Here is a 13,908-nt window from a genome sequence, read left to right on the forward strand (position 1 = left end):
AATGTTGCTTGTGCATCACACTTGTGGTGAAATTTCCCTTGGATTTGATCAAAGATCCTTTCCATGTAATGGAGTGGTTTACATCACAAATATCTTTCATATTTGTAATAGAAACATGTATGTGGATAAAACCTTTACAAACTTCAAGCCATTTGAAGTCCATTGGTTCCAATAGTTCATCAAGATTTTAATTTGCAATTATTAACATTTCTCTTAATAATATAAATGATATTCTCTTTGAACTCTTGAAAGCAATTGCTTATGGACATTAATTTATGTTTTGCAACCTTATGTGGTCAATTTTGATAGACATTGATTGGTTTTAGAACTGATCTTGTATTTTATATTTAATTTAATTTTTTTTCTTCGCGCTCATAGAATGAGCTATACATCTAATTTTATAGTACTAATTGTTAAATTGCTCTCTTTCTTCAATTAATGAAATTATTGTTACTTACAAATTATACCTTCGTAATTATCAATAATACTAAAAAAAAGTCAATATATTTTAATGCTATGATTTTTGAAACCTAAAAAAGTCACAAACTTTATTTGATGCTACTATTTATATAATATTATGTATGTTCGTACTTTTGCAAACTTAATTGTATCATACAAAGCTCCAATTATACTATCAAGTTAAATGCATATGGGTGTACTCCTTGCACCTCTTTGGATGCAAGTGCTAGTTTAACGCTCCAACGTTCATTGCCAGAAGCTTCTATAGTCGAGAATCATCTCCAAGCTTCTTGCATTTATCGCCATCTGGTCACATGACATGTGACCTCAAACAAGCGCAAGCCATTCTTCTGTAAGCCCTAAGCCTTGCTCTATATTTGAACTCTAGGTTGGAAGAAGATTAAGCTGCTCTCTATTGGCATCATAGTTTGCTGCAACATTACCACACGGTCACATGGCGGCAGCAGCAGCAGGAGGGGTTACAGCAATATGTACTCCTCTATCTTCGCCTTCCTTGAAGAGCACGGTTCGATTCTCTGTCCATGCGAGAAATGCCTCATTTCCCTGTAAGCCTCTATACTTTTTTCTGTTTACACATTGAAACTGCGGATGAGGAAGGGGACAAGCTGAAATTTAATTATAAAATTCTCAGGTATTAAGAATCGGCGCATGAGAGGTGTATCCATAAGAGCCTCGGCTGAAGCTGTAGACGTGTCAAAGGTATGTGATTTCCCCATTGTAATTTATCGACAGCGAGTTTTATGCAAGCTTCCACAGGCTATTAATGATTTGAAACAGTATTGGAACTATTTTTAATTGATGTTAAACAATGTGCAGGTAGTTCCACAAGCGGATAGGGTTCTTGTTCGTCTGGAGCAATTACCCGAGGTATGAAGGCTCTGCCCTTTTTTCTTCTTCGTGCCTGTAGGCATTGACTTTGGATGGCATTTTGTGGAGGTGTGAGATATTTTTAGAGTGTTTTAACGAATGAGGGTGTATTGGAATCGGGGACATTTTTAAGAGCTTTACTTAGAGGCTGCACTGTAATGGTGATGGAGTCGTGAGTAAGAGCGAAACATGGGGTTATAAATCGTGTAGAACAGGCTTGAGTTTCGAAGTGTTTAAATCAAGGATAATCTGGAACCGATAAATTTCAGCTCCTTTTTTTTCCCCTGTAAATGCAATTTGTTGGCTTTCAGCTGGTACTGGTGAGGGGGTTTCAAACTTTTCTTCCTACCATAGGAACTCAGTTTTATATGGCAGCGACCATGATATCTCTTATAAAATTCTAAATATTGATAAAAAGAGAGATAATCTATTTGTATATGATTTCTAGAATCTCTTGTCTAAACTTTCTCTCATTTACCTTAAATCGTTGGTAGGAAACAATTAATAAATCCATTGGTCTGCAAGCAGGGAAATGACTCGTAAATTTTCAGGTGCGGCAGCTGTCAAATTTTAGTATATCCCTTTCAAGAGAACCAAAGAGTGCAAATTGGGGGATGTAGGGGATTGCTAATGGGCACACTTGAAAGAATGTGACTTCAACTGTCCTAAGAGATATCTTTTATGCTAAACCCAATTAGTTTGTATGAACGATTAAAAATCTATTATCAAAGTGATCTTTAATTTTCATTAGATTAAATAGGTTTCTATGATCCATCAGAAACTACATACTTAAGATTAAATAGGTTTCTATGAACCATCAGAAACTAAATACTTTAGACAATGTAATAGTAGTAGGATTACATGTATAAAGTCAAAGGCAGCTCAATTCATCTGAACATTCCTAAGAGTGCAAGTTAGTAGTTAATAGTGCAATGGCATGCATTGGTAGTAATGTGAGCGGATTTGGGGGCCTCAGTGTCAAGGCAATGGCTTTGGAAGATAGCCTGCCTTTGTGAAGCAGTACCCTTCTGATAACAATCTATTTTTGTTTTATAAAAAGGGACAATACACTCGTAAGTTTACGTTTCCTAACAATAAATCTGCTTTTCCTTTCTACAAGACACCTAAAATAAAGCTACTTCTCATGTTTTGCGGGAAAATCTGTTCTAAATCTCTGTTTCTTTCCATTTGAGAAATAATCTATTTTTTAATAACTAATTTCAAATCTTATATTTCAATGCTTCTACAAAGTTTTCCATGGTTGAAGCAATCGTTCTTCTCCAAGCCTTTTAAATTTAATTACATAAACGGTAAACCTTCTTGTTTTCTTTTTCTGGTGTTATTTTATACTTAACCAAACATTGCTTCTATCGAGTGTCTTATTTGGTATCTTCATCTAATGATTATTCTATTTCTTTTGGTTTTGTTTCAACTTACAGCTCCTTGTTCCATTTCACTGCATATTTTTGTTCATCTGTAGCCTTTTACATATCTCCAGTGAGATAACTATAAGCATATAACTACTCAATGTTATGAGTCGGTGGGAGTTCTCTTTATGGTGGTAGATTTTTGATCCGGCGATTGTGGACCGCAAAACTAAGAAGAGCGAGCTTCAGATTTTTGCAATTTGCGGATGCTGGATTTTCCCAGCGACGACACTCTGCATGTGGGTGCATGAGAGACTAGGGCAGCAAAGTTTTTTTGATATTTTTGGCAGAAAGTTGGGTTTGCTTAGATCCTGGTTCAGCATTTGTTTGCTGGGCCCTTATGGCGGCGAAAGGGGTCTTCAGGAGTCTCATTCTTGCTGGAGCCTCTGGTTGTGATGGTTCTTCTTTTGGAGGGAGGTCTCAAGAGAAGGAGCCTTTTTATGTTAGCGAGCGCCAGAAGTTAAATAAAGTTAATAGCTGTTTTCCGCGTAGTTAGGATAGGCCTGTGCTAGTTATTCCTCCATAAGCTATAATGGAAGATGTGGACTATCTGGCCACACATGCATTGATATGCAAGTTTCTTGGTATCCGGATTTCCTTGTCGGCTCTGGAAGCCTAGATTCGCCGTTCATGGCAAGTGGAGGGTGATATGGATATTATGCTCGCTGGTAATAGCTACTTTTTGGTGAATTTTTCTTGCATGTCAAATTGGAACTGGGTCTTTGAGGGAGGTCCATATTTTTATGACAGTGTAGGTCTTTTTGTCAAACCTTGGCATTCGGGACTCAATTCTGCTAGGATCTTCCTTTGAGGGTTCCTGTTTGGGTCCGCTTGCTGCGGCTTCCTTTGGAGTTCTGGTGGGAGGATATCCTGTGACAAATTGCTGCAGTGCTTGGAAAGCTGACTACTATAGCACATCAATCATTGGACAAAAAGGTTATTTCTTATGCCCATATTTGTGTTGAAATTGATTTAAATAATCCTTTGCCAAATTCTTTAGAAATTTGCCTAGGCTCTTCTTCTTGGATCCAATAGCTAGACTATGAATCTATTCCCTTCTATTGCTGCATTTGTCATGCATATGGTCATTTACAACGCCAATGCCCTCAAGCCTCCAAAGGCAATGGTACCCTTGGTGGGTTTTCTGGCCCAAAGATGGCCAATGATGTTAAGGGGAATGGTCAAGCTGTTAATACTGGAAAAGGAAATGTTCAGACTGATAATACAGGTAAAGGGAAAGCTCAAATGAACACTTCAAGTCAGGGGCAAGTGCCATCCAGTACTATCGGTCGTGATAAGGATGGTTTTATCTTGGCTCGAAACCGTGCTAAGGGGCGGGATCAGAAGCAGTCTCATTTAGATCGGCAAGTGAACTCAGGGTTCAATCGTTTTGAGGTTCTTGACAACATGGTCATAGAAGAAGGTATTCCCACAGAGGCTTAGTGTGTAGCTACTGGCTTAGAGGAGAGGAGGTCTATTCTTAGTGGCAATTAGGATGTTGTAGCTCAACAGATGCTGGAGACTTCTATTGGCCCTAACTCTGGTGTCCTTGTGGTTTCTCCTACTCCACAGGAAAAGGATGTTCTTTGGGTAGATTTGGTTAAAGATGTATTTGCCTTTGGTAAAGGAAAGGGATCTTCTCTTGCTTTGGGCCTGATGCAAAGACCATTTAAGAAAGTTTCTTTTGCTAATCCCTCAAGAGTTGGACGAAAGCAGGATCAGGAAAAAAATAAACTTACAGGAGATTTACTAGTAGAGTTTGGGGCTGTTAAGACCTTGGATGAGCATTTTCCCCACTCTACTCAATGATTATTCTCTCATGGAATGTGAGGGGGTTGAATAGCATCCCCAGACAAAAGGCTATTCATGAGTTGGTGGTTGATCATTCTCCAAATATTCTTTGTATCTAGGAGACCAAGCTTTTAGTGGACTCCATGTTTAGATGTGCTCCTAAAATTTGGTTTCTTGGCCAATGTCAGTGTGTTGGTGCTTTGGGGAGCTCTGGTGGTATTGCCATGTGCTAGGATCCTAAGAAAGTTACATTACTTTATTGGGTCTCTTGCCTCTCAGCTCTCTCAATGGTGGCATCCTCTCTAGAAACTGGAGAGATGATTCTTGTTACTAATGCGTATGCTCCTATTGATCTCCCTGGCAAGCTCAAGCTCTAGCTCTGGGAACATATTAGGCATGTTAGAGGTTGTCATCCTCTCTTGCTTTGGATTGTGGCAGGAGATTTCAACTCTGTTCTCAGTCTGGAGGAGAAGAGGGGTGGGCTGGCTCGCTTGGGTCCTTCTTCGGAGCTTCTTCAACAAAATATTGATCTTTTACATCTCTTTGATGTCAAACCTCTCAATGGGCTCTTTACTTGGAACAATCGAAGGATTGGAAATGATGCTATTTCAGAACGCCTAGACAAGTTCCTTGTTTCTTGTTTTTGGAATTGTGGCTCTCTTTCTCTCTTTTGAAATTCTTGATTGGAGAGGTTTTGACCACTGGCCTATTAAGCTCACAGTTAGTTATGTTGCTATCCCCAAGAAAGCCTCCCTTTAAGTTCAACTAATGTGGCTTTGAGACTCTTCTCTTCATGACTTATTGGCCCACTGGTGGCGACAAGGAGGCCCTGCATATGACACTGCTATGTTTTCCTTCTCTAAAAAACTTCAACATGTTACAAGGAAGTTGAAGCATTGGAACAAGAATTGTTTTGGTAATCTCCACATTATGAAGAAGAGGGCTTAGGATCGTCTTGATGTTATTACCAGGCAGATTCAAGATCCAGGTTTCTCTGAAGCTTTGGCATAGCAGAATTTTGAGCTTCTACTGATTTAGCTGAGTGGGATCTTAGAGAAGAAATTTATTGGAAATAGAAGGCTCGAGTTGATTGGCTTCAGGAAGGGGACAAGAACACTGCTTTTTTCCATAAATCTGTGTAGGCTCGACGTAATAGAAGTTACATTTCTTCTCTTGTTACTTCTGATGGGATGCGTGTGTCCTCTCAAGCTGTATCTAGGGAAGCTATTCAGTTTTACTATGCTCTCTTTTCAGATGATTTACCTCCAACAGGGATTGAGGAGAATACAATCTTGTCCTGTATTCCCTCTGTTGTGACTAGGGAGATGAATGACTCTCTTATGAGGCCAGTTAGTATGTCTGAATTGGAGGGGGTGGTCTTCAACTTGCGGAAAGGCAAAGCTCCAAGGCCTGATGGCTTTCTTGTTGAATTCTTTCAGGAATTTGGGGATATTATCAGTCATGACCTTTTTGATGTGGTTTAGAAGTCCTATTCGAACAAAGAAATGCTCCGAGCCTTGAATGCTACTTTCTTAGTCCTTATTCCGAAGAAGGAAGAGACGAATCAGCTGGATTTTTTTAGGTCCATTGCTCTTTGTAATGTGGTCTATAAAATCATTACTAAGCTCCTTGCAGAGAGGCTTAAAGTTTGGCTTTCCATGGTTATCTCTGAAGAACAAGGGGGTTTTGTGGTAGGAAAACAAATTTTGGATGGGGTGGTTATTGCTTCGGAAGCTATTCACTCTATGTGTACTTCTAGCAAACTTGCCATGTTCATTAAGCTTGATATGGCTAAGGCTTATGACAGAGTCAATTGGGATTTCTTGCGGAAAGTTCTGGCGTTTGGCTTTAGTCAAGAATAGGTGAGATGGGTTCTTAGTTGTGTTACTACTCCTTCCTTCTCGGGCCTTATTAATGGTGAACTGTCAAAACTTTTTGGGGCATCTAGAGGTCTTCGCTAGGGAGATCCCCTCTCTTCTTATTTGTTTATCATTATGGCTGAGGGACTAGGTAGACTTATCAAGTTTCATGTATCCCAAAATTTGATTCAAGGATGGCATTGGGGAATTGGTCTGCCCACTCTTTCCCACCTCTAGTTTGTTGATGATACGACCCTTGCTAGAAGAGCTCGGATTCGGGAAGCTAAAGCCTTTTGACTAGCCTTGGATACTTATTTGGCTGCCTTTGGGCAGAAAATTAATGACCACAAGTCCTCTATTTTTTTCTTCAATACTCCTGAGCCTATCCAGCGGAGGATTGCTAATAGCTTGAGATTTCAAATTAAGTCTCTCCCTCTGACTTACTTGGGGGTCCCTATTGTGGTGGGTAGACAGCCTAGGCTATTCTGGCAAAGCTTGCTTGACAAACTTCAACAAAAAGTTAATCATTGGACTCATAGGTGGCTTTCTACTGCTGGCAGGGTGACACGTCTTCAATCTGTGATTCAGGCCCTTCCCATATACAGAAGCATGGTTCAGGCTGCCTTGATATATTTTCTTAAGGAAGTTGATGCTCTCGCGCCAATTTCTTTGGAGTGGCAATTTGCAAAATACCAAATGGAGCCCCATCAATTGGGATCCCATTTGCAAGCCAAAAAAGGAGGGAGGCCTCGACCTTCGTTCTGCTATCTTGTGTAGTCAAGCTCTTGCTGCCAAGCTCTATTGGCATTGGTTTTCATGTCAGTCAGCTTTGGGTCCGTATCCTGTCACACAAGTATTTACTTGGTGTTGAACCTTCAGATATTTCTAGGTTTTCTCTTGAGGGAAGAGGCTCTATGGTGTGGAATACCCTCAAGATTGGTGCTCACATGGTGAAGAGAAGTTTATTTTGGATCTGTAACAGAGGAACTAAGGCTCTATTTTGGAGTGATTCTTGGAATGGGTATCCTCCTCTCTTATCTTCTCATCCGCACTTGCAGTCTCTTTGTGATTTTTTCCTTTCTGCTGGATGGAATAAGGTGGCTCATTATAAAGAGGCTTATAACCTGGGCCTTGTTGTAGGTTACAAATGGAAGAATTCTTTTGATTGGTCGCTTGGGGGCTCTCGGGGGGATCAGTTGGAACTTTCTCAGATATTGGCTTCTAGGGAGTGCAGCTCTCTGCAAGAACCTGATGTTTTGGCTTGGGGAGGTGCTTCTTCTAGCAAGTATTCTGTTTCTTCAAGATACTTTGCGCTAACGAAGCAAATTTTTGGTGAGGTGGAGGTCTCTTGGTGGAAGAAAGCTTGGAATAGTTTTTCATGGCCTAAGTGTAACTTTTTCCTCCGGATTCTAGTTTACAACCGTTGTCTTACTTGGGAGAATCTCTGCAAGCGAGGCTTCCAAGGGCCTTCAATCTGTGTTTTATGCCGCAAAAGTGAAGAGACCATCTCTCACATTTTTTTCCAGTGCCCCTTTGCAAAACAGATTTGGTACTTCTGGTGGAGTGTGTGGGGATGCACGTGCTGGCATGTCTCCTCTTTGTTTGAATTTTGGGACTGTTTTGGTCATCCCCCTTCCAAGACTTCTTTTCTTCAGGTTGCTTAGACTATTGGTCCTTCCTTTATCTTATGGCATGTTTGGCTTGAGAGGAATAGGAGGATCTTTCATGATGTGTAGTTTGAGATCAGGCACCTGTGGGGGAAAATTGTTAATTCTCTTCATGAAACTATACTAGCTAAATGTGATATTGGTGGAGGCTTGGATCCTAGTGATGTTGGTATTTACACACGCCTTTCCTTTCCTCTTCAGGGCACTACTCCCTCGGTACCCAACAATCGCTTTGGAAGTAGAGCTAGGCATCCCTCTCAGCGTGTTAATCGTGAGGGGCATTGGTCTCTTCCTGAGGTGGGCATTCTTAAAATCAACACTGATGGTTCTTCTTGGGGAAATCTTGGTCTGGTTGGTATTGGGGGAGTTGGGCATGATAGTTTTGGTGATATTCAGTTTCTGTTTTCTATATACAAGGGTTACCATACTAATAACCTCATGGAATCCCTGGCTATCTTGGTTGCAACGGAACAATGCTGTCAACATGGCTGGAAAAGAATTATATGTGAGACTGACTCGCAGGTGGTTGTGAATTTATTGAATAGCAGGAACTTTATGCATGTGGATTGGCATTTGGCTCTGGTTATTCAACAGATCATTCAGTTATGCAATTCTTTGGATTCTGTGTCTTTTATGCTTATCCCTCGTGAGTGGAATGGTGTGGTTGATTGTCTGGCTAAATGAGCCTCTAAGCATGGGCCAAATTGGAACATTATTGATCATAGGATGCTTCCCCTTGATTTATCTCAGATGCTGGTTCAACTTTTGGACCAGGATAAAGCTTTGTAGTTCTCTTTGTTTCTTGTGTTGTCCTGCTCTCTTTGGTATTCAATAAAATTTTTACCCCTCTTTTAGTCTAAAATGTTATGAGTCGGTGAAATTAGGTTTGCAACGTATCTGTTGGTTTTAAAAATATCAAAACTATTTTATTTACAACATATAGATTTTTACTAATTTAAATTATTCAATACTTAAAAGAGTTGAGAGTTATTTTACTGTACTTTAGACCTATTTACTTTACATGCATGTAATAAATACGTCAATTTTAATTACTTAAGAGCTATTTTAGTTTATATACTACATAAATATATGAACACATACTTACATATGGACACAGATTTTAGTTTACTGTTTTTGTTTGTACTGAGAACTATTTTTATGTTTAAATATATTGTTTCTCTTTTGATTCTTTGCGTGCACAGTTAAAATCTTGGTATACTCAGGTCTTACTTGGTTAAGCTAACTTGAAAATTCTACGCTCCAAACTATTGTTTAGTCTCAAAAAAATGCAAAAGCCTTTCCTTGGATAACATTTTTTCTGTTAATAAGGGAATAAGTTACATTCCTCCTTTACCTCACTCAGGTTGGGAGATCAACTCCACTAAAATCAACCTTCACCATTTCATCCATTATTGGGTTTATGATTCCCTTACCAATCAATATATGATTCTCCTTATTCTTGCGTTCTCTCATTCTGAGGACGGATTGTGGAGGGTGATCTGAAATGTTAAATGTTAAAAAAGACTTACACAATCAAATCCAAAAATATAACTGCACATTTCAAATGCAATTTGAAAATCTGATGATGTTAATCAATATATATTTGCATCTTCTCGGTAAAGTTTAGCCAGATCGAAAAGGGAGATCATATTACTAAAAGTTTCGAAGTGGGAACCTTCAACGTACAAGCACTCAGCAGCTGCCAATTGATATATTGGTCATGCGATATTTTTGAATAAACATTTACCAAGGCCTACATCATTTGTAGTGTAGACAATATGCTGAGTACCTACCTTAACTCAAAAGCTTAGTACCTACCTTAAAAGCTTCAGCTCTGGTGACATCTCAAATTCTGCTATGCATGATATATTTTCTGCATTCATCACATGGCAACACCGAAGTATGAAGTAGCTGTGCAAAAGTAATGCCAAAGGCTTGGTTGATAACTTGATATGCCTCACAAATATTTGTCTCATATTTCTAGTGGTGCTCTGTAGTTCGAATGGCCAAGAAATCTAGTGTTTTTTGTGGTTTTGCTATCTCAGAGTTTTGTATTCATATTTTGGCTGATAGTGAATTTTTTTATCCCTTTTATGACATGAACTTTATGTATTGGAAAAGTTTACAGGATTCAAATATATTGTAAAGATAATTTTGAAAAATTTTGAACCTGAACTTTCCGTATTAGGACTATCTAGAAATACTTTCTGGAAAAGTCTTCCATAGATTTCATATTTTTGGGTATGGATATGTTTGGAACAGTTGTCCAAACATCTTGTTTTGTTTCTTGAATGGTTAAAGCTAACCAACATTAGAAAATATTGGACACCAGAAATCTGCTGGAGGGGTCTTGTTGCCCAAAGCAGCGGTTAAATTTGAACGCTATCTTATGGGAGAGGTGAGAAACAGACATATCCTGGTGTTATCTCTTTGTTGTCATGCAATATCTGGGCATTTGACAAACTAAAATACATGCTGGGGATGGATATCTTGACATTGAATTTTCTTCTACTTTGGCAGGTCATTTCAATGGGTTCAGAGGCTGAGGCTGGAGTTCTGGAGAAAGGAAAAAAGGTAAGGACATTATTTGTGGCTCCACCGCAAGGAAGAGAAAATGCTTACAAGAGTTCATTTTTTAACAGGATGGTTAACTTACCAGGCCTTCTGTTTTTGGCAGGTTATTTTCTCAGATATGAATGCTTATGAGGTATCGGTGACTTATCTGCTCTTGTTGTTGACCATAGATTTGATTTCTGGTGTATCGATATAGATTACATGACAATATTGAGACTGTCATGATTATTGTTGTAATTCAATATAATATTAACCTCGGTTGAGATGATTGAATATCAATTGCAGGTGAGTCTGGGGACAAAGGAGAGGCATTGCTTTTGTCGCGTAGGGGATTTAATGGCAGTGGTTGAGTGAAACTGGTTGCACACGAAGATAGCTATTTGAGTCTCCTGACAGAACAGCAGAAAATGATTTTGTACACCTTGTTTCTGCAATGCAATTTGGAAAGTACATTTTAAATCAAGCCTGGTCAATGCAATTTTTTTCCCTCTAAATGAGAGCAGCTTGCATTTCTTATTTTTCCAAGAAATAATTGCTCTGAATAACGCATGAAATGCCTAAACGCCCTCCACTAGGAAATCAGTATTACCTCTGTTTTTAAAACATCTTTTTGTGTGCTGAGTTTGTGGCAGATGCTTCTAGCGCCCTCTCAAGACAAATCACTTGGTATAGGTTAAGCATGATATTAGATTTTCTTTGCATTTATAATTCCATTAGTCTCTGCGAAAGAGCAAGCAAGCTATCAGATCTCATAATTCAGTTGTTATGATGAAACCCGACCCCCTTCATTCACCTCCAGAATTTACATTTTACAATGCGAGTGTCACACTAACATGTAACCTAAATAAATGACTTGGTACTGGAAATAATAAATGCTAAAGAAACAATAAATGCTAAATCTAAAACGCAGAAATTAGATAAATTTACATATCGCAAAACTAAAAAACTTGGCAATAATGGAATTGTTCCCCAAACCTGGAGGGCAACCTACATATGCTTACATGATTAACTCAACTACAGTTGCAAATGGGTGTGATTAGGAAATACGAATATGGATTTGCAGAGATTAGGCATTGAACATTGTATTCATTACACTTACAGGAGCACTGGTGATCCAAACGATCAACGATATCAACATAAGGCAGTAGCCTTCTTGCATGTGAATGCTGGTTTGTTTTTCCTTTCTCTTTTGGGTTTCTTTGAATTGGGGTATTTAACATCTGTTACAAAAAAAATTATGCATTTGCTGTAATAAATAAATGGAAAGATATGTGGTTGGTTTTCGGTGGATGTAGTCATTTTGGCGAACCACATAAATCTGCTACTTTTTAACAATAGGTATCAGAGTTCAAGAGAATTGAAACTGTTTGCTGGGAGGGGGAGACAAATGGAGGATAGAAAAATTATTTAGATATTTTTTTAAGGTGGGGAAGTTGTGCGTATCCAAAAGAACATTTCAATCACGTTGGAAGGGTAAAAAGATAAATGTGAGATCCCGATTGGGATGAAATGTGGTGTGGAAGGTACTAGCCATGGTTATTCTCTCTATTTAGAGATGTTTGCCCAATGTCTCAAACATAGAAGATAACGAAGGGGTTATGGGATAAGTCGTAATAACGTGTATGTTTTCAAATTAAGAGAGGCATATGCTAAAATTTGATGATGTTGGGTATGTTCCTTTGAGAACATGAGAAGGAACAAGGGAAGAGTAATTATAGAAAAAGATCGAAGTTTAGCATGAAATCAAAATCTAGTTGCAAGAATATTAATTGTTGGTATTATATTGTGGTAAGGAAGTGTATATGAGAAAGGGGTTGAAAATAATTAAAAGAAATGAATCAAATTATGTTGTGTGAAGAGGATCTAGTCAGATTGGTAATTTTTAAAGTTTTGTCTTGTTATTGGGGAGCTTGATGAATTTGTTAAGGTAATTTTCAGGAGTGATAGAAGTAAGCTGTCAAATATCTTTTTCTTGTGGAGCTTCTCCCCACTCTCCCCAACTCTTCTATTAGGTCTTCACGTTATATGTGAACCCCTGTAGGATAGTGGGGACTTGATTTGACTCAATCTTCAACTTCTTGGGAGATAGCAAGCACTTGATTGAAATCTAGATCTCGATTGATGTAGTGTTGATCCCAATGCAAAAGTTGGATATGCTATTCAATTTGAAGGAAAGTTGAGATGCTCAAGGATGCATTGCATTCAAAGTAGTAGAAGGTGATAATTCATAGGCGAGGAAGTAATTCATACATATTGTATGTGCTAAAGGATTTGATAAAAGTGGGAGGTCTAATGATAGTTGATGATAGAAAATTGATATAGAAGACTTGGTTAGATGAGCAAGAATGGTCCCATGATATTGAAAAGTATCATCATTTAAGTTAGAAATTAGTAGATTTGGAGTAATGCAATCATTGCATTTATGACAAATAGAAGTAGATGCTATTTTTTGCCAATACACTTTGGTTACTTCCATTTGAATTGTTGCATTTATATGTTTTGGATTTTTCAATGGTAAGATCTATTTTGATACGTATTTAGATGATTGCACAAGGAAGAATTAAAAACAAGTATGAAGTAAATTGTATGTATAAAACTTTTAAAGCACATGTAGAAAATCAAATGGGTAGCAAAGAGTAAATGCTTGAGAATTGACAAATAGGGGTAAGTTTTATTAATATAGTGCAAAATAAGAAATTTTAGAGGAGAAAGTCAAATTGGTAGTAAAGAGTAAATGTTGTAAAATCGATAATAGGGGTTAGTTTTATTAATATAGTGCAAAACAAGACATTCAAAGAATCAAGATTGCCCATTTGAGACAAAAAGCGAATTGTGCAATAATTGTTTAGAAATTGAATGGTGTAACCAATAAAATTAAATAGTACCATTTGCAAAAGAGTGTTTAGTATTGTTCTCAATTAGTAGATTAGGAAAATATTTTTGGGCTAAGGTTTTAAATACAATAGTATACTTGGCTAACAAAGGTTTTAAATACAATAGTATACTTGGCTAACAATAGTATAGTCTTTGATTTTGAAGTTTTAGAGAAGGGACTAGGGAAGATGATAATTTTTGGGTGTTAAATCCTAGTAAGAACAATATTCAAGGTGAAGTCTAGAAAGTGTAACTTTGTTGGATAAAAAGAGATAAAAATGGTTCTAAGCAATGAGATTTGGTTACCAAGAAGTCTTAGGAAGTAGAGATGTGATCTTTAGAGAAAAGGCAATGCCAAATTTACAAGAA

At 38.0% G+C, this 13,908-nt stretch overlaps 1 protein-coding gene across 1 annotated transcript; it reads left to right on the forward strand.

The window, feature by feature from the left end:
- Positions 1-861: 861 nt before the first annotated feature.
- Positions 862-11,159, forward strand: LOC149573243 (10 kDa chaperonin 1, chloroplastic-like). The gene is made up of 7 exons (XM_089814438.1): positions 862-1,025; positions 1,112-1,179; positions 1,297-1,347; positions 10,424-10,489; positions 10,612-10,665; positions 10,769-10,798; positions 10,951-11,159. The coding sequence occupies exons 1-7, from the start codon at positions 914-916 to the stop codon at positions 11,017-11,019; spliced, it is 450 nt and encodes a 149-aa protein (XP_089670564.1). The 5' UTR covers positions 862-913; the 3' UTR covers positions 11,020-11,159.
- The last annotated feature ends 2,749 nt before the right edge of the window (positions 11,160-13,908 follow it).

Source organism: Cupressus sempervirens, chromosome 2, assembly GCF_028749045.1.
Source record: "Cupressus sempervirens isolate cs-2001-9-10 chromosome 2, ASM2874904v1, whole genome shotgun sequence".
NCBI lineage: Eukaryota > Viridiplantae > Streptophyta > Pinopsida > Cupressales > Cupressaceae > Cupressus > Cupressus sempervirens.

What these genes read in the sequence shown, in the direction of transcription:
- LOC149573243 (XM_089814438.1), top strand. Translation starts at nt 914, where the DNA reads ATGGCGGCAGCAGCAGCAGGAGGGGTTACAGCAATATGTACTCCTCTA. An exon ending in GAGAAATGCCTCATTTCCCT is followed by an intron (nt 1,026 to 1,111) that starts GTAAGCCTCTAT and finishes TAAAATTCTCAG; the next exon opens with GTATTAAGAATCGGCGCATG. An exon ending in AAGCTGTAGACGTGTCAAAG is followed by an intron (nt 1,180 to 1,296) that starts GTATGTGATTTC and finishes AACAATGTGCAG; the next exon opens with GTAGTTCCACAAGCGGATAG.